A 20079-nucleotide genomic window follows, 5' to 3' on the forward strand; every position below is an offset into this window, starting at 1 on the left:
CGTCATAGGGTGCATGCACACGCTGTGGTAGCCTGGTCTGCCTCGGCTAAGGCCCTCAACCTGATCCCCTCTCCCTCACAGACTGAGCCTTGTAGGTTCCTGCTCATTCAGTACCCTCTTTTCACAGTGGCTCTTGGTGGAGCGATGTCCCAGGTCCGAGTTGGAGTGTGGTCTCTTCAGGTAAAGACATTGATGACCATTGGCTGAGATTTATGAAAACTTTAAACCCCCACCCACTAGTGTGTGTGTGTGTGTGTGTGTGTGTGTGTGCGCGCGCGCACACACACGCATGTCTGTCTGTCTTCCCCTCAACAGGGTCTTGTGTAGCTTAGACTGCCTTAAACTCATTATGTAGCTAAGAATGACCCTGAACTTTTCTGGTCTTTCTGCCTTCTAGTGCTAGGGTTACAACCATTCGCCACTGTGCCTGGCTTATGGGCTGGTGACCAAACCCAGTCCCGTTCATGTCAATTACTCTACCAACCGAACTACATACATCCTCAGCCCCGAATCTTTACATCTCTTAAAAGAAAAGAATCCTGGGCCAGTGGATCCAAAAGGCCCTCAGCAAAGGAGGAAAGGAACAGGTGTCGGGAAATAGTCCCCAAACTGCACGCATCACCACTACCAGGTGCCAGCCAGGAAACCTATGGGTTCTGACCCAGCACCTGCTGTTTACCACAAGGCAGGGGTCACAGGTCTCTGGCACAACCTGCCAAGTAGGAAGTGTTCAGGCTAATGACGCCTGAGAGTCCGGGAAGGCAGTTTTTCCGGAGGGAGTCCTGAATGTGGGTGTGGCTTCTGCAGCATGGAGGATCACATTGAAGACTCCCCGCAGAGTGTCCAAGGAGCAGCTGCCTTTAAGAATGGTGTCCCTATAACCGGAGAGGCTGAGGCTCCAGAGCCAGACGAAAGTTATTACCAAAGTCACAGCAGGTTCAAAGGGTTCAACCTGATCAATCAAGGTCTGTCGATGTGGCCATAGCTCCATGTCCCGGGCAAGTCCCTTGAGATGTCAGGGAAGAAACACAGATGACACCCTTCTCTTACACCTTTTCTGTGTCCTGAAGCAGAGCAGTCACCAGGCTGATAACCTGGGAAGCCGGCTGGACTGCGTCATACTCTGCGAAGAGGTGGCACACGTTCTCTTGTGGTTCTGTCTGGCTCTTGGCCACAAACCCAAAGATCCTGGTGAGAGAAGACAGTCTGAGGGGATGTAGGCTAGAGGGACATCTAGGGGAGGACACTCGGTCTGAACCTAACTGCCTCTCCAAAGTCAACTGAAAATGGCGTCTTGCATCTTGTGTGTGCGTGTATGTTCACGTGTTTGTGTGTGCGCATGGCGTGTGTCTGTGCGTGAGTGTGGAGGTTGGGTGACCTCCTCAATTGCTCTCTACTACTTTTTGAAGACAGGCATCTAAATCAATCCCGAGCTCACCAATTGGCTAGACTGGCCTGCCAAGGAGCACCAGGGACCCTTTTGTCTCTATCTCCCCAGACACGTTGCATCTGGCTCGTTACATGGGTTATGAGGCTCTCACCTCGTGTCCTGTGCTTAGGTGGCAACCACTATACTAAGTCACCTCCCCGGCATGTTCAGTACCTCCCCTTCCAGACAGGGAAAAACACTCATTTTAGGCTCTGGGTTTCCTTCATTTTGAAAGGGGCTTCTTGAGGACAAGACTCGAAAACTCCATTAAGGCAACATGCCTTTGGCTTTTATTTCTGCAGCTCAGAGATACATCCTGGCCTCTGGCATGACTCTTTGGGCAAAGACTAGAGAATCTCTTATGGGATATCCAAACAGGCTCTTAAGATCAAGATGGAAACCTCCTTCCTTCCTCCCTCTCTCCCTCTCTCCTTTCTTCCTTCCTTCCTTGCTTGTTTCTCTCTTCCTTCCCCTCCCTCCATCTCTCAATACGTAGCCCTAGCTAGCTGGCCTTGACTACACAGACAAGGCTGACCTGGAACTAATTATATAGACCAGCCTGGCCTCAAATTCACAGTGATCCTCCTGCCTCTGCCTCCAGAAATGCTGGGATAATAGGTGTGTGCTATCACACCCAGGTTTCCTTTGGGACTTTGGCCGTGGGCCACCTCTTAGAGCCACTGAGTGGTGGGGGGAGCTTACCTTGAAGGCTTGCAGTACTTCTGCCACCTGAAAGAAAGGGACAGGACAGGAGGGAGTGAGTGAGGGGGGACTCCGCTCCTAGGGACCCTGGCAAACAGTGGGAGCTGTGACTCGACCTCTGCCATGCCCCACTCGGCCTGATTCCTGACCCCGGCTGTCTCTACTATTGCAGTAGCAGAGTCTGCAGACCGCGAAGGCTCAGCCTCGAACTTACTTCCGTTGCTCGGGGTCCATTCCACAGAAGCGGAGGGAGATGAGTGGGTAGTGCCGTCGGAAGAACACCCTGAGTGGATGCAGAGAGAGGAGCCAGGCTGATGAGGAGCCTGTTCCTGTACCATTCCCCCATGTCAGCATTTCTCCCTTCCCCAGAGCTCACATGTGTCCTAGTAGGTTTCTCATGACCAGACATGGTTTCTCACTCCTGGGACTGGACACACAGGCTGTGTGTGTCTTTCTCCTCCCATGGAATACATCTGCTTTATGCTCTTATACTGGGGTCTTTGGACACCCCCTGCCACGTACCATTCTTTTTGTTTTTTTAAGCCCGGAGTTACGTCTTGGTCTACTCTTGCCCTCCTGGTTAAATTAGGGAAGGTTTTGGCTAGATTGAGTCCTGGGAAGAGGTTCAGTCATTCCACACCATGTCTGACGAGTCATTAGTGTCTGGTCTACATAGACTTAATTGGAACCCAGTGAAAACTGCTAAACTTCATCCCTGTTGGGACCAATGTGGGAGGCCTAGGGAAGGTGGGGAACTTGTCTGGTGTCACCTGGCATTTACCACCCTTACTGGGTCCAGGACCCTGCTCTTAGTTAGGAGCTAGGAGAGGCTCTTACTTCCTTTGGACGTCTGTCAGAGTGATGCCCTGTTCAGTGACTTTGAAGTGGACCACAGTGGGTGTGGGGAGGACATCCCTCTCCAACGTGACTGAGATAGCCTTCTGCACAGCCGGGGCTCCAGTCAGGGTCTCCACACTCACAGAGCTCAGGTAGAGCGTGTGGCAACCTGTGGGACACAGAGAGTAAACAGATCTGTAGCCAGGGTCTTACAGTGCGTGGGGACCACTGGATACTGTTCTTCCTATGTCCAGGGACAGGAACGGGGCAGAGAAAATGCCTAGGGCTACCCTACCCCCTTGGTGAGCATAGGGAGAGAAAGGAGGGCAGCCTTTGTACTTTGGGGGATGGGGCATGAAGTAGGAGCTGTCACCAAGTGTTGATGGATACTTGGCCTCTGAAGTGGGAAGGAGTACTTGGGCTTTGAAATCCTTATGACTTAAATCTCATCCCCCACAGAGGAGCCAGACCTGGAGACCACCCCCAGGGCAGGAATCTCAAACACAGAAAGACCCTAGTAAAGATGTGTGTACAGAGTGTGCAAGGGTGTCGGCTTTCGGCTTAGCAGCACCCCCCCCCCCACTCTTCTTCCCTCCCAACTGGCCCATGGCCGCTGCCTCTCATCTCTGGGTTTATGGAGCCGAGGAGGGGGGCCGTGGGTTGTTAAGGCTAAAGAAACAAAGCAGTAATGGAAAGCATGTGTGGGTGGGTGTGGGGGTGTGTGGGTGTGTAGGTCTGGGAAGTGGTCTCCAGGGGTGTAATGAACCTGGCATCTCCCCTATACCACTTACCGGCTGATATCTTCAGGCAAGACGTCTGGCCATGTGTGGGGGAGCCTGAAGCTGGTTCTGCATCTCCCCGTTCTGAGCAGAGGCAAAGAAAAGTGCCCCAGGGGGGAGGGTGGAGTGAGTGGACCCTTCTAAGAAGAGCAGTTCTCCAGAATCTCTTTGAACACCTCTCACAACCGCCCCCACCGCCAGGAATTGACAGGCTGGGAAGCCAGGTGTGATTGCCCCAATTAGGGAAATGAGAAGCCACTTTACCTGGTTTGCAAGCTTTTGATCTCTTCCCACCCCTTTCTCCAGCCTCCCAGGCCCCCCGCTGCTCTGACAAGCCCCTGACCTGTCCTTTGGTCTCCACCCTAGGCTCATCTTTCTAGGGTAGGGATGCTGTCCTCTTTCCTGTCTCTTCACCTTCACTCCTGCACATCTGGGACGACCCCCCACCCCATTGGTCCTGAGGTTCCTGTGGATGAGGCTGCTGACCTGGGCTTGGGGTTGTGGACCTGTGGATCAGTAAGTCTAGAGCCTCATTTGTTTTTCCTTATTTCCCCTCTTTCCTTCTGCCTTCTTTTTATAAATCTTTATGCCCCCCACCACCACCACCTCCCAAGACAGGGTTTCTCTGTATAACCCTAGTTTGTCCTGGAACTCCCTCTGTAGTTCAGGCTGGCCTTGAACTCACAGAGATCCACTAGCCTCTGCCTCCAGAGTGCTGGGATTAAAGGCGTGCGTCACCACTGCCTGACTTTTTTTTTTTTTTTTTTTTTTTTTTTTTTTTTTTTTTTTTTTTTAAATCAGTCTTATTACATAGTGCTGACTGAACTAGAACTTACTATGAAGCTTAAAATCCTGGTCATCCTGCCTCAGCCTCCCCCATGCTGGGATTATAGGCAAAGTCACAACCTCATTTCTTACCTATGGATGGGGCAGTAGACAAGAGTTATAAGGGTGGTGGTGTATGTTTGGGGAGTAACATCAGACTTGTTGGTCAGCTGTTGGATTTAGGCTGCTGACTCTCTAAGGCAGAGTTTCTCACCCGTCCTAATGCTTCAACCCTTTAATACAGTTCCTCATGCTGTGGTGACACCACCGCCCCAACCATAAAATTAATTTCATTGTTACTTCATAACTGTAATTGTGCTATTCCCATGAAAATAACGTAACTATCTGATATACAGGATATCTGATATTCGGCCCCTGTGAAAAAGGGTGGTTTAACCCTTAACCGAACAGGTTGAAAAAAAAAAAAAAAAAAACGCTGCCGTTAGGTCTATTCTGAACCAGGCTGTAAGCCTTGCCTGAAAAATCTCACTGAATCTGGGAGACAGTTGGTAGGAAGTGGAGCAACGTAGACCTAGTCCAGAGCAAGCACATGGCATACTGGCTCTAAAAAAAAAAAAAAAAATCACAAACAAGGCTGAAGTGTCCACTGGAAGCCTTTTTAGTGGAACCAAGCGGTCTGACCTTACCTTTCTGTGGGATGGTGAGTTTGCAGGGCAGGGCCAGGGCCATGATGGAATGCTGGTACACGAAGGCAGAGAGGCTCCCTGCAAGGGGGCAGAAAGCTCTCAGTGAATAGAGCTTTCCCAGACCCCTTCACAGTGCAGGAGAGCAAACCCAGAGGTATGGAGGCTGCTGAAGGCTTACCAAAGTAGGGCTCCTCATCTGCTCCTTTCAGATGCACCCCTTTGGCTGAAGACTCGATCAAGAAGTGACGGATAAGGTCAGTGCTGTCCTCACCTAGACAAAGGAGGAAGGAATTTCATTTCGGATCCCCGAGTTAGCCAGAAGAACCTGGTCAACTTGGCCCTGCCCACTTCTCCCAGGTTCACCTCAGGTTGTCACACTAGCCTCTGCCTCCCTGTGGAAGTGCAGACAGGAAACCTGTTTGCGCAGAGGAGGCTGTATTTAGAAATTCCCCCAGCCTGTTCCAGGGGTTGTCCCTGCAGGAGCAGAGCTAGCTGACAGGTAGCAGAGGTTCTCTGACCCAGTCTTCCATCTGGGCTCCCTGCCTCCTGAAAGGCTTCCTAGAAAACTGACACCTGTTCCAGAGGGTGCTGGATCCCCCACTCCCAACACTATACTGTGGCTACCACCGTGTTAGGCAAAAGCCTCTACCTCTGAGCCCCAATCCCTTGCTAACAAGGCACAAGATTGGGAGGTTCACTCTCATTCTATGCCTCAAGTTCCTCTGGGGTCATTCACTCCCCGAGACTCACTCCTAATTGGGTTTAAGTGAGGGGACTATTACCCTGGGACTTTGCAGTACCAGCATGATTTGTTCTCGTCTCGCTCTCCAATGAGGTAGTTTCTGTGTGTGCACGCGCCCTCTACATACATGCCTGGTTTCTCACACAGGGTCTGGCATATATCTGATAGATCCCTCCAGAGATGAGTGCTGAGTTACCAGATAACCACGTGAGAGCCCAGGAGAGCCAACAGGCCATCAAACATAGCAATTACACACATGTTGAGCCATTGGGCACATGGTAAGTTATTTTGTGAATGATAAGCTATCGGAATGTGATAAGCCTACAAATTCATGAGTCATATTAGGTTCCTGGAGATAAATCCAGGCTAGACTGAGGTGCCCCAGAAAACAGCAGCCTGGGGAGAGGCTGGGACATTCTTCCTCCTCCTCCACCTTTTTTTCAAGGGTGGAAAGGGAATTTGGGGAAGCAGGGGTATCTCAGGTTGGTCTCCATTGTGCCTAGGTGCTAGAGGATGGGCTGGGAGAGTCAAGAGATAGACTGTCCTCCCAGGAGTCACCCTAATAGTCACTCTAAAGCTGGGACAGAGTCAACCAGGATGGGGGATCCAAGGTGAGCAAGCAAAAGGTACATAACATACCTGGTTGGTTTGGAGCAGATGCCGGAGTCTCCTGTACCTTCAGGGCAAGGCCGAAGGAGCCTCGGTAGGAGGAACTGTCCCTGATGACAAAGGCACCTGGCTTCTCCGTCCTCAGCAGGTTGATTGCTGGAACAGTCTCCAGTTAGAAGGCGACCCGCTCTCCATGGATACTCTCTTCCCATCCCCATAGGGTCCTCACAGTGAAGTCACACAACTGTTTGTCCCCAGGAAGTCTCTCCAGCCTACTTTCTGCACGTTTTGCCTATTTCCTAATGAGGCCAGCAGGTCACCCACCCTACTGCAGACTGCTGTTTGCCACCTGATTTTGTTTCTCCCCCATGACCCAGGGCCCCATCTGTCTGCTGCACGGTACAAGGCCAGACATGAGTACTGAATCGCCTGTCCTCTGGGACACAGCGTTGGCTTTACCTTGCTCCCGAGTGATGCTTGGCTTAAACCAGTACTTCGATGTGTCCATCACAAACTTCATGGTGGGCTGCATGTCCTTGGCAGGACCTGGAGACAGACAGAGGAAAAGGGACACTGTAGGCTGGATAGAGACCTGCTCTGCCCCTCTTCCCAGGGATCCCATTCCGTTCATCCATCCTGAGCCCATCTCCAGGGTCTCTCAAATAGCCCAAAGAGGAAAATCCAACTGGAGTTATAGCTCACTGGGCAGACTGCATGCACGAAGCCCTGGATTTGATCCCTAACACAACAAAGAGCCAGGACTGGTGGTGCATGGCTGTAATCCCAGTGGTTGGGAAGCTGAGGCAGGGGGACTACATTGAGTACAAAGCCAGGTTGACTACAGAATGAGACCCTATCACAAAAGCTGGGAACAGTCCTGGCAAGATGGCTCAGTGGGTAATAGCTGTTGTCATGTAGGTCTGACAACCTGAGTTTGGTCCCCTGAACCCACTTTAAAAAAGCCATTCTTTGACCTCCGTAGGTGTCCTGTGGCATTCTGCCCCACCCCGGGAACAATGATAAAGTTTGTTGTTGTTTTAAAAGCATAGCTGAGGTTCCATTGACTCCTGTTTGTGTTGCTTTCGTGGGAGTGACACATCTGGGGCTCATAGACACATCTTGGGAAGCCCAAGGCAGATGGCTGAGGGGGAGAGTCTGGGGCAATGTCCTCCGGTCTCTGCTCATGCATGGGAAGTGTATACACAGAGAGTGCTACGGCTCAGCCTGTGTTTACTGCTTCGGATTCTTTGGAAGTATGTAGTCACAGGCACCAGGAAGGAGGCTGTGTGCTGTTTTGTGGTTTTTCAGCCATCTGTGTTGGAATGCATTGTCTCCATTCTGTTTGCCCCCCCCCCCCCCACTACGTTAGTGTCATCCTGGACGTCAGAGGACTGATGCGCCTTCTGGCTCTCCTTGGATTAGCCAGTTAGTCACCAAGCCTCTTGCTCAGATAGCCTGAGGGTTGTCTGGCTCTCTTTCCTTCCCTTTACCTCAACTGCCCAGCCCTGGTTCTAGCCCCACCACCCTTCGGCTTAGCAGTTTCCTGGGTAAATCTTTCTGCCTGCACTGCTGACCACACATCTTTCCTGATTTTCTTCCCAGTGGCCCTTACAGTCCAAAGAAGGAAACCCACTTTTTAGCTTGACATTTGAGGACTCATACAATCTGCCACCGTTCTCCTTGACCTGCACCTAACATTCCAGGAGCTTCCTTACTGTGCACACTGTTCTAACTACGAGGTCCCAGTGGTCTCTGCAAGGAATGCCTAGAGCTGGTCTTTGCTACTTTGTGGGTTCTTCTTTTTCCCACCCTTTATCTTTCTGGTTTTACCTCCTATCACTAGATAGGAGGGAAAGAAAGATTGGGGGGGGGGAGGATCCCTGAATCTGATTTTCCTTTTGTTTCTTTTTTGAGGATGACTACTAACAAGCCTCAAGCATCTCCCCGAACAACCGCCAACCTCAGCTCTCCTCTTGGGACCCTGGCATTTCTACACCCTCTGAAAAGTTCCAAGGATTCCAAAGTCACACAGTTGCAGGAACTATCTGCAGCTGGCAAAATCATAGCCCTGCGAGAGCACGAAACAAATCAGTCAGCTGCTCCACACAATCCAAAGCAGCCCCGTATCCCACACCTGCGATTAAAGCAAGAACTCTTTCTTATGCTATCTTTTGTGTTTTTAAAGAACCCAAAAACTCCAGACTCCTCTCTACAAATGCCTTTTCTCTGTTCCTCTGACTGTAACTCAGGCACATCTCCTGGGCTGCCTGCCTGAGCCCTGCAGAAGCGATGCCTTCTTCGTCTGTCACCTATGAAGCGTCTTTACCTCTGTAATGACACTACTAAGTCTTGGTTTGTGCCACTCTTTCTAGTTTCTGTTCACCTGTGTGTCCTCACAATGATTGGCACACACTGGGGGGCGGGGGGATAGGTAGTCAATGAAAGTGTTAAGTGGCTGTTGCTAACTTCCCTCGGACCTTGACTAGTCCCCTGAACGAAACCATTCAGTGCTGGAGGTGTTGGATCACAACATACTTTCTGGAGATGCTGTGAGAGGACCATCCGGCAGAGTCTTGCTGTGGTTCTTGGTGGCTTGACAGAGGTGGCTGGGAGATGTAGCCCTAGACTGCTTAGAGTCCTGGAGTCCTGGTGTCCGCTGGGCCGGGAGAGACTGTGGTTCTGGGCTCCCATTGATGAGCACGACAGGTATGTCCGCCACGGAGTTGGTGACAGATGGGGGGCAGCTACTGGCCTGCTCCTTAGCCACTGGAGTAGACTGGGCTGCTTGGGGCTGGCCCATGCCCAGTTTGGGGTTACTCGGAGCCTGGGTATCACTAGGTCTCCCACACTGGGACCCTCGGTCCAGGCTGTGGAGGCTGGAGGACGAGCTGGCTGAACTTCCCAAGGATCTAGAAGAGGACTGGTAGCTGGAGAGGCTGGAGTGGGGGAGGGACTGATTGCTGCAGGAAAAAGTACAGAAGGGTATTAGGGTGCTGGGTGATAGTGACTTGGGGTCAGAACTAGGCTCTAGAATCTAGCCATCTGGGGACTCTAACTTGGGTCAAATGGAACATTGCATATACCCTTATCAAAAGGGTAGAGCAAGGAGAACCCTCATCTGAATCCTAAGGGCTGCACCAGGGTCCCGGAGCCTTTCATGGCCTAGAGGATCTTTTATTATCTCAACTAGTCAGTGGAACGACCCTCCAGAAGGTTCACCTGGCCTGGATTCTCTGCTTTCCCAACCAGGCTGGTCTGATGGAATAGTCAGACAGCAGCATCTCCCCTACCTATCCCTTTCAGGAAGCCCTGAGGGGACAGGCTGTTCCACCTGGATTGGACATGTCTTGGGCTGTTGCAGGGGGAATGTTCCATCTGAAGGAAGTCAACTCTATTAGGCCAGCAAGCATGGTGGTGGGATTCCCTAGCTCCTTAGCCAGGGACTGCCTTGGCCATTGCCTTTGGAGTGGGTGTGTAGGACTGAGGTCCTGTGGTTTAGTTGTCCTGAAGTTGGATGGGCTGTTGTGCAATTCAATTGTGAGGCCTAAGAACAGTGACCTAGGAGAGTTGTAAATAAAGCCCAGGGGGTTGGCCCCTCCTAAATAGGCTTTGTCAGTACCAGAGTCAGGGAGGGGAGTTGTGGGGAGGGGCTTTCTTTCCTAGATGCTACACCTCAGGCCCCCATGTCTGTGTACCCCTCTGAGATGTACTTATTTTTAAAAGCTATTTATTTTATGCATGTGAGTGTCATGCCTGTGGAGGTCAGAGGAGGGCACTGGATCCCCTGGAATTGGAGTGACAGATGCTTGTTAGCTGCTCTATCGGTGCTGGGAACTGAACCTGGGTCCTGTGCCAGAGAAGGAAGGCTCTTAACCATTGAGCTACCCCTCTAGCTCCCACCCCTAAGGTTTAAAAGTCCTTCCTCCAGATGGGTCATGTGAAGGCTGGAAAGAAAGCAGTTGAGTCTCTTTAAAGAGGCACCCTCTTCTCAAAAGGTCAATGGAAGCCGAGAGTTTAGCACACACTGCATTATGTGCTAAATGCTTTGAGTGGAACTTGAGATAGAGAAGCCTATGACAGTAGAAAAGCCAATGTGTGTGCTTTTTCTCTCGATGCCTGTGCCTTTTGCTCACAGAACAAGGTGCCCTTCTATTGTGTGTGTGTGTGTGTGTGTGTGTGTGTGTGTGCACGCGCTTGTGTGCATACATGCAATTTCGGTCTGAACACAGACAGAACTTACCTTCCAAACACATAGCTGACATCCGATACAGGGCTGGCCGACAGCATAGAGACTCGGCTGCCCCGCTGTGGGGCCCTTAGCCCTTTCTCCCAACCTGGAGGAGTTGCCAATGGGGAGCCCGAGGCCCTGCTTTCCCAGCAAGGGACAGAATTGCTAAGGGAAGCAGGGGTGTGGGGAGAGGGACCCCTGCCCTGGTTCCCAGAGAAGATGAGGCTCTCGCTGCTGCTGCGAGTCTCTCGGGGGATGTCCCTGGAGAGGAATAGGCCGCCAATGCGTGGGGAGCCAAATGGTGGTGTGACACACGGGCTGGAGCAGCGTTGGGGACCGTCAAGGCATCTTGATCTGGTGGAGGTCACTTCGATGTACTTTATATCTTTGGGAGGAAGAAAGAGAACACTGTTGAATCCTAGGAGCCAGAGGGAGTTGCTGCTTCCTCTCCAGGCCCAGGATGGAGCACTGTCTAGCACAGATGTTAGAAACTGGGAGTACACAAGCTGCCCCCCTTTTAGAGGGTCAGGCTTCCCAGGATGAACTAGGGTAGAGCCCTGGAGAGCACTCAATTTACTAAAACATCTCATCCCTCTTCTATTTGAAACTGTGGAGCCCAGCCTGCCCCGGGGGTTTTCACGAATTCTTCCTTGAAGCCCTGGTGAAAGTAGGCATGAGGTTAGACACACAGGGCTAGTGGGCTTGCTGGTTCCGTGCAGAAACAGGTAGGCTCTGCAGTCACAGGAACCTGGGTGTGAATTCTGACGTCATTTCTTTTTGGCCAGGAGGCACTGAGTAACTTTCCAGACCTCCCTTGGCCTTCATTTCCTTTATCTTCAGAGCTGTGATCCAGACCCAGCCTTCTAGGGTGGTGCAAACATGGGTGAACGGAGCCTGGCTCTTGGTGGACTTCTTAAGGAAGGAACATTCCCCACCAGCTGCCCTTAGTAGTCCAAAGGAAGCCCCCTTGCTGACTCAAATGGGTATCTTTGGCTGAAGAGGACGAAGTAACAGATGAATTGGGGAACTACACTGTAGGCTGAGAAAGATCTGAGAGTGAGATTCTTCCAGGAGGCTGGCAAGAACAGTTTACTAACACACACACACACACACACACACACACACACACACACACACCCCTTTTGAGACACATTCTATCCCAAACTCCTCAAGCCCAGGATAACCTTGAATGTCTGATAATGCCACCTTTACCTCCTTAGTACTAGGATCACAGGTCTAGTTTTATGTGGTGTGTGAAGTACTGGGGATAGTGCCCAGGGCTTCCTGCCTGGCCAGCCCTTCCCTGAGATGCATCCCTAGACCCAAGTTCTAGTTTTAGAAAGGCGTTACAGTGTTTATCCCTATAACCACCTCTGACCCTCACACTGGCCCTTGGGCAGGCCAGACACTGTTTTTACAGGGGAGGCAGCTGGTGACTGGAGATTGTGTGGGAGTGGAGTTGAGGTTTCTTGCATAACTTTTACCAAAGATAGGCAATTGCTAGCGCGCAATATAGTTGCTACTAGTGCTGTTACCTCAGCTCCGTTCAAATGCTATAATCCCCAAGTAACAAAGAAAAACTCAAGGCTTGGTTAGTTAGGTTAAGGGAGCTCTCCAATGCCACACAATTGGAGAAATGGAACAGACCCCAATTTCTACTCCTGAGCTGTGTTTAGGGGCTTTTTCTGGAAGAAAGAGGAATGTTTTGAGATTCCATTTTAAGACCTTCCTAATGCTTGTCTGCCCCAGTGTGGGTCTCTCTGCCTGGTGAGGTTACTAGCCCCCAACTTCATGGGTCATAAAAGTATCTAAGACCTTGTTTGGGAGTTCAGTAGGTGGATGGGGGTTCTGTGCTGTGAATCACCCCTCCCCCCTTGTCCTGAGATAGATGGCTGGGGAGGTGGAAGCTCCCACCCCATCCCTGGGGTGCAGCCGCTGTTTACAGGCCTGTGGGGCAAGTCCCAGCAGAGTAGGGTGGATGCAGGCGCCAGCCGCGGGCCTGGCCGGTGAAGGGAGGGCATGTGGGTGGGGGAGGAGAGACAGTTATTAAACAGCCTGCCCTTGGGACTGGCAAACAGCCTTGCCTGGCAGAAACTGCTGGAAAATGAGATGTGGGGACCCGTTCCAAGGATGGGGTGGGAGGTCGAAGAGAGGATAAGGGAAATGGTGTTTGGGTCTAGGAGACCGGGGACCTCTGGGATGGCGACCCTTAGGATAAGTATGAAGAAAGTTGAATAGGAGACAAGGAAGGGGGCTGCTGACCAAGTTCTAGGGAGAGGGGTAAGGGGCTTGGCTGAGTTTCAGAGAAGCCTGTAGGTTTTCTCTAGGCAAATTCCAGTTTAGGGAGAGACAGGAACAATTCAGTTTAAGATTAGAATCAGCCTGATCTGCCACTCAGTAGGGGGTGACTGAGGACTGAGAGGAGAGAGGCCCCTTAGATTTCTTTTTGTGAGGATGGCCAAGCTGACTGATGGTTGAGCTTTACCAAGGGAGGAGAGAAGGAGGGCTGTGAGGGCTGCTGGTTCCTGAGGACAGGGTTCCTCAACCAAGGATAGATGGGATGGGGGTGGGGTGGGGATTGGGGCAGAATCCACACTGAGGGTGTGAATCCGGAAGGAATCTCATCCAGAATTATCTGCAGTGTCCTGAGCCTGTGGGTACTTTCTCACAGCAACTGTGGCCCACGGGAGGTGGGGGGGGGCTGAGAAGGGTATAGCAGGCCTTCAGTACAGGCATCTGCCATTCTTGGTGAGAAGACCAGTTCCTGGAGGGGTGTTGATTTAGTCTCACTGTCTTAGGAGGAAGGGGTTCTTAGGTATGAGAGGCATGTGATCAGTAGCTAAGGGGCGGCTAGGGGCAGGATTGTTTACCAGCCTCCAAAAAGAACAAGGGAGATGACTATGCCCATAGACCAGCACTCCAGAAACAGAGGTGGAGGTTGCCTGGTTGCTGGTTAACCTGGGCTACAGAGCAAGACTTTGTTTTTAAAAGGGGTGTGGGGGGAGCCAGGGCAGAGGGCTGTCAGGGATTTCTGGCCACTGCCAGTTTTTTTGTTCTCCTTGTTCCCATGAGTTGGATGGACCCATGCTTATAGAGTCAGGCCGTGCCCAGAAAAATCTAAGGAGGGGGACCCCTCTGCCATTTGCTCACCCTCAGCTCTTCAGTGGAGGAAGACATTGGTTAGTGTCTACCCCACACCCCATCCTGTGCATGTGGACTCCTAATACCGATCTTGCCCCAACTGGTTTTGGCCAGGTGGAATCCCTGCCCTGGGGCATGAACATTAAAACCCTGGGCTGGCTCCTGCCAATGGTAATTAGGTCTAAATCGCTTCCCTGCAGTGATGTGCCCATGACTGGCCTTCAGCAGCAGAAGGCTTCTGGGGAAGAAGACAGCTCCTTTCATAGGCTTGGCAGGGCTGGGGGAAAACGTGCAAGGCCAGGAAGCCCTGCCCGGTGCAGGAGGGCCTGGGTGCTGTGCTGGCTTCTATCCCAGAGTCTAAACTGACTTGAGGCTGGCCTTATAGGCAATCCTCGCTCTACCATGGCACAGTACACCCAGACGTGTGACAGATCCTTTCAGGTTAAGGGCTCTTATTCGTTCCATGTCATAGATGAGGAACCAAAGATACAGAGGTGATGTCAAAGTAAAGGTAAGCCAGAGCCCAGAGGTTGGGTTGGACGGACGGGCTCCTTATTCAAGCCTACGTTAGCTTAGTTGTTCATCTGTAAAGAGGGGTCAAATTCCCATCTCAATGAGGTTAGGATAGGAGAACTGGAGATTCCTAATCCTGGCGCTTGGGATGAGGAGGAGGAGGAGGAGGAAGAGGAATTCAAGGTTATCCTGAGCTACTTAGCATGACTGAGGCCAGCCTGGGCTACATGAGATGCAGGTTTTAAAAAAAGATTCTGTAGAAGGTACCCAACATAGGAACAGGGCCTGACATGCAGTAAATGCTCAGTAAAGGGATGTTGTTGACCTAGATCCCATCAGAACTGCCCCGCTCCTGCTGTCTGACCCCTGGAGGCCTGACCTGTCAGCCTGCCCCGCAGGTCTGCTGCTAGCTCACCATCGTTCTCAGAATACTTGAGATTTTCTGAGCACGGGAAACTGAGTTGGCGCACCCAGGGCTTTCCAGATCCCCTTGGACTGAGCGGACTGGTGTTGGCTTGTACCAGCTTGTTACCGCTAAGACGGCAGATTTCAAGATGTTGTCTAGCTGGTTGCTGAACACTGCCATTATTAACAATCACATCCTGCAAGCGGATAGCGAAACAACTTAGGTTCAACACAAAAGCTGACCAGGTGCCGTGTTCAAGAGAGGAGATGGAGTAGCTAGGGACTAGCCTGGGCTTCAAAAAAAAGAAAGAAAGAAAGAAACAAACAAACAAACCAAACCAAAACCAAAACAAAACAACAACAAAAACCCCACAAAAAAACAAATAAACTAAAACCACCCCAAAAAAGGCAGACACACTCAAAATACATATATTTCACCATTATGTATGTTTTAAGGTTATATGACTATTGTATGGATACAGTGAGATTGATTTTGTCAGTAGCTTGGAACTGGCCAGGATGGGAGAATTTAGACCATAGGAATGGACGGATGCTTCAAAGCAGGGCTTCTGCCTCCCAAACAGTGAGCCAGGGTCTTTTCTCTTAAGTTCTAGGTCTCTCCCATCCCAGTTTAGACCTTTCTCAAGAGATGTCCCCTAAACAAGGGTTAGGGCCACCTAGAGCTCCTATGATAATTTCAGGGGACCAAACTTAGACTAGGAAAAGAAACATCAAGAGCTTAAGTAAGACCCGGGGACTCTGCAGTCAGGAAGGCCTCACTATGTTCAACGTCATCAGTGGAAACTGCCCACATGGAGGAGCATATTTAAGTTCTAGTAAAAAAAAAAAAAAACACACAAAACTAGAGGCTACCGGTTTCAAACTCAGGACCCAGATGAAACTGTACAGCGAGAGAAACTTGCGTTTTATACCTTTTATGAAAACAGAGAAATCAGACAGGTCAGAAGCTTATTTAGGGCTGCATAGTACTCCCCACGGGGCAGGACTGTCTGTGCCTCAGATTCTGTAGAAGAGTTCTTATTTGAGATCTGTCCCCCGGCTCCCCCTCTTGGTTGTGCCCCCAAATCCTTACCTAAGGCTTCAGGTTCCTCCTTCTTGTTCCTTGAAGGAATACTGTTGGTAGACTCAGCATGGGGACCAGCAATCCCAGAGGGAAGCAACTGGAAGGTGGGGTCTATTTCTAGAATCATCTGGTTGAGGGCCTCCAGTGAGAAGTCAATGCAGGAGTCCAGATCCTTCGAGGCCCCTGAGGCCTGCTCCCCAGGGCACTGAAGGATGCAGTGAGTTTTGGCCTCAGCTTGCTGGGCCTGCTGGAGCCCGTTGGAGCTGCCTTTGCAGAGTGTGGGGGCCATCAGAGGCTGAGTTCCCCAGCTCTCTGTAGTGTAGTAAGGACACAGGGCTGGGAGACCAGGGCTAGGGGTTGGGTGCAGGGTCATCCTGGATTCCTCATGACGAGTCAAGCTGACCACATGGCCTCCAGACAGCAGGGAGCTGGACATGGTGGGACAGTGAGCCCAGCACTGGCTTCCGAGCAGCCTCACTTCTGCCCCAGAGCTAGATCCTGCTCACAAGGGCTCCAAGGACCTGAAAGGCGAAGGAGGGAGGGTGGGATCTAAGTAACCTCTCTAGGTGAAACCCCTGCCCAGGTCCTCAGGGAAGGACAGATGAACTCATTTAGTTAAAGGCCCTGCTGGCCTCCTGGCTCTGACACTTATTGGCTGTGTAAGTGTGGACAAACGAGTTAACTTTTCCCTGACTTAGTTTCCTCATTTAAAAAATGACCTAGTCCTAATAATATGCTCAGAACAGTGCCTGGTAGAGCTGAACCTATGAAAGGGATAAGGTTAGGTGACTTAAAGGGACAGTTAGTGATCACTTACAGTGTCATGCATGTATTTCTAGATGGATGCTAGCCAGTTGTTTATGAGGAACTACCAGGTTCATGAAACCCGTTCAAGTCCTTATAACAACCCTAGGAGGTAGGTACCACCATTATCCCATTTTACAAAAAAAAAAAAAAAAAAAAAAAAAAAAAAAAAAAAAAACCAAAAAAAACCGGCTCAACCATCACATAGGCAACCAATGTCAGAACAGGACTGGACTCCAGGTTGCCTGCTGTCTGACCTCCTGTCTTGAGGCTAGTTGGTGAAATAGATCAGCAAGCAGGCGAGCAGGTGTGGGTAATGTCACAGGAGACCCAGGGACTTGGAGGAGATTCAGTGGCACGGTAGGGAGGACTTCGTGGAGAAGCAGATATGCAAAAGCAGGAAAGAAGGAATTAACAGGGCAAGGTAGGTAAGAATCAGGAGGCAAGGAAGTATTCAGGCAGCAGTATGGCACGTGCAAAGGCCCAGTGGCTGGATGGGAGGTCAAAGGTATCCAGGAAACAGGTGCTTGGGAGGGAGAGATAGGGTAGGGCCGGTGGGCTAGCTAGGCTCTGCCAAGACTCAAAGGCTCAGCTCTGGACTGACAATTCAAGAGCAAGTCACAAGAGTGTTTTGAACTGGGAAGTGACATCATCTGCTAATGGTCACTCCCCCAGGGGGCTCATCCAGAAAGAGAAATGGCCTAACTTTTTAATCTTCTCTATTTGAAAAATTCTTCCTATTGTCTAGCCTTGATGCCACATACTTGTTTCTCATGGATTGGTGTTGAGGAGGAGGTAAAAGGTTCTGGGCAGCCTAATGGGAATGCTGGTTGGAACAGGGATACAGTGACCTCAGTCCTCTGGCAGCCGTGAGCTTTGCTGCCTGCCCGCCATGTCAGAGCGTGAGGAGCCATTAGACAATTCTGAGTTAGAAATTGGGGCTCGAGCTGGAGAGATGACTCAGCAGTTAAGAGCACTGACTGCTCTTCCAGAGGTCCTGAGTTCAATTCCCAGCAACCACATGGTGATTCCTAACCATCTGTAATGGGATCTGATGCCTTCTTCTGGTGTGTCTGAAAACAGCAACAGTGTACTCATATACATAAAATAAATAATTCTTTAAAAAAAAAAAAAGAAATTGGGGCTCACGGGATATGACATCCTCATAAGGGGTTTCCCAAGTACCGAACACCCATCAAAGTGTCAGGCACTGGTCAACATGCCTTGTCCAGCTGCATCTGGTAATTCAACCTTCTCAAAGCCCTAGCCTCTGGTCTCAGACCATTTTGCTCCCTGAAGATACCCAGACTCACAGAAGTCAAAAGAGCACTAGGGACTGGGTATGGTGCTCAGGCCTGCAATTGCAGTGCTAGAGATGTACAGGTAGGGGGAGCTACACAGTGAGTTCAAGACCACTTTGAGATTTGTGAGACACTCTTAATCTCTCATCCCACATCCCCCAACCAACCAATCAAATAACCAACAAAACCCCAAAAGGCTTTTTCACCGTTGAGCTTCAAATCTAGTCCTTGGACCTTTGTAATGATAACTCCTTTAGCCACATGGAGTTCAAAGGCAGAGGGGACACAGAGATGGGGACATAGTATGCCTAGTGACAAAAAGCCAGGCCTGTCTGAACCCCCCCACACACCCCTACCCCTCACCCCAGGCTTCTAAGGCTAAGTTATCAGACTTCTTGGCTGGGTCCTGGAAGCGGGAGTGGGGGAGGAGGAGGCACTGGTGCTGGTGTGGAGAAGTCACATGGGGGAAGCAAATCTACAGGCACTGGAAGGAAGCCGGCCTCTGAGTGCCTTCCTTTGGGGGCAGCTGAGGACACAAAGCCCAAGACACAGCTTTTTCCATAAAGTCTCCAAGAGTCCAAGGAGCCAGGCACAGCTTGCAGGGTTCACTGCCAGGCTTACAGAGGAAGCTGGGGACTCCGGACAGGGTTTACTGGAAGCTGAGTATCCCCCATGGCTAGGACGCCAGATGCTGCCTTTAAGCTCCTGTGGATAAGGGTACTTCCTTCTCAGAGCAGATCTCAGAGGTTTTATCTGTCTGACGGTTTCTTGATAATAACAGACACTTGACCCTCCTTCTTTTTCCCAATAGTTCTGAGGGCCTTGCCCAGGCTACAAATGTGTGTCCGGGATCTCGTGGTACGTATTCTTGCCGATAAAAGTCCTACAGGATCAGCCCCTGCTCTCTGTCACACTCGGAAGATCTCTCCTACCTTGGCCCATTTTGGGATTCTGGACCCAGCTGATGCTGAGCTTCGGGGAGAGATGCTGAGGGCAGGAAACACTTCTGCACATTTTCATTTAACCTTCCCAAGTCACCCCGGGGCCCAGGCTCAAGCTCTGTGTGCTCTTCTGAGGGGCTGCTATACATGCAGGGCCTCCCAGCATACAGCTTTAGCTGCTTCCTTTCTGCTCTAAGTCTTAGGGAGGAGTGCCTGGGTTCAGATGTGTGTGTGTGTGTGTGTGTGTGTGTGTGTGTGTATCTAGGATTCCAGTTATCTCTGTCCTATTTGTAGCTCCTTCCTACCTTCTCTTCTTCAGATTGTAACTCTTGCTCCTTTCTGTTCCCTCTCCAAAACTCTGGGGGCAGGGAACTCCTGGGGCAGCTGGCGGGCCCTCATGGCCATCCTGGTTTACCTCCTAGGAGCCCAGGTAGAGAAGACGGAGGATAAAGTCCCAGCCTCCCCCATAGCCCAAGCCCAGGATCTCCATCACTTGAACCTTCTCCTCGTTGTCCCTTTCCTCCCCAAGAGCCATGTGGCCTCACCTGGGGCAGCTGATAGTGGACAGCCTTCTAGTCCTGCTTAGTGTGCTGTCTAGGAGTCATGAGACCTGGGTCTTTTCAGGCTCTAATCTGGTGTCCAAGATCCCAGGGCTAGCTTCTTCTTTCCTGGCCCCCCGGGTGCAGACTTATCTCTAGTTTAAGCACAGAGCAGGATTTCCCCACACCCACCCAGTGAGTAGAAAGCACCTACCTGTTCGTAGCCGCTGCTCCACTCACATATGACTTCCAGGATCAGGCTGTGCTGAGCCCAGGTAAGTTGCAAGAGGAGGAGCCAACAAACCTCAGGATCCGCCTTAAAAACAGCCCGCCCTCCACCCACCGAGCTAAGGCCCTACACGTGGCCTTGACAGCGGCTGACCCCGCCCCAGTGGTGTCCTAACCCTTCAGGTGGGGCAGTCACAGACTGAAAGGGGTGTGTGTTAGGGGTGGGGGATGCAAGCACCAGTTAGGGGTGTGTGTGTGTGTGTGTGTGTGTGTGTGTGTGTAGGGGCCCCAAGCTCCTAGCTTGGCCCTTCCTGTGTACCAGGTG

The 20079-nt window shown here is 51.2% G+C and overlaps 1 protein-coding gene across 1 annotated transcript; it reads right to left on the reverse strand.

Moving 5' to 3' along the window:
• Positions 1-692: 692 nt before the first annotated feature.
• On the reverse strand, positions 693-19757 carry TNS4 (tensin 4; the record flags this gene model as incomplete). Its single annotated transcript, XM_080922435.1, has 14 exons — positions 19741-19757; positions 15951-16462; positions 10811-11183; positions 9106-9530; positions 7030-7116; positions 6601-6726; positions 5398-5490; positions 5220-5297; positions 3760-3831; positions 2969-3137; positions 2346-2414; positions 2132-2158; positions 1051-1188; positions 693-801 (listed from the first exon to the last, which is right to left on the reverse strand). Exons 2-14 carry the CDS (start codon positions 16375-16377, stop codon positions 693-695), a joined length of 2193 nt encoding a protein of 730 aa, XP_080778561.1. The 5' UTR covers positions 16378-16462; positions 19741-19757.
• Between the last annotated feature and the right edge of the window lie 322 nt (positions 19758-20079).

Source organism: Micromys minutus, assembly GCF_963924665.1.
Source record: "Micromys minutus genome assembly, chromosome: 10".
Taxonomy (NCBI): Eukaryota; Metazoa; Chordata; class Mammalia; order Rodentia; family Muridae; genus Micromys; species Micromys minutus.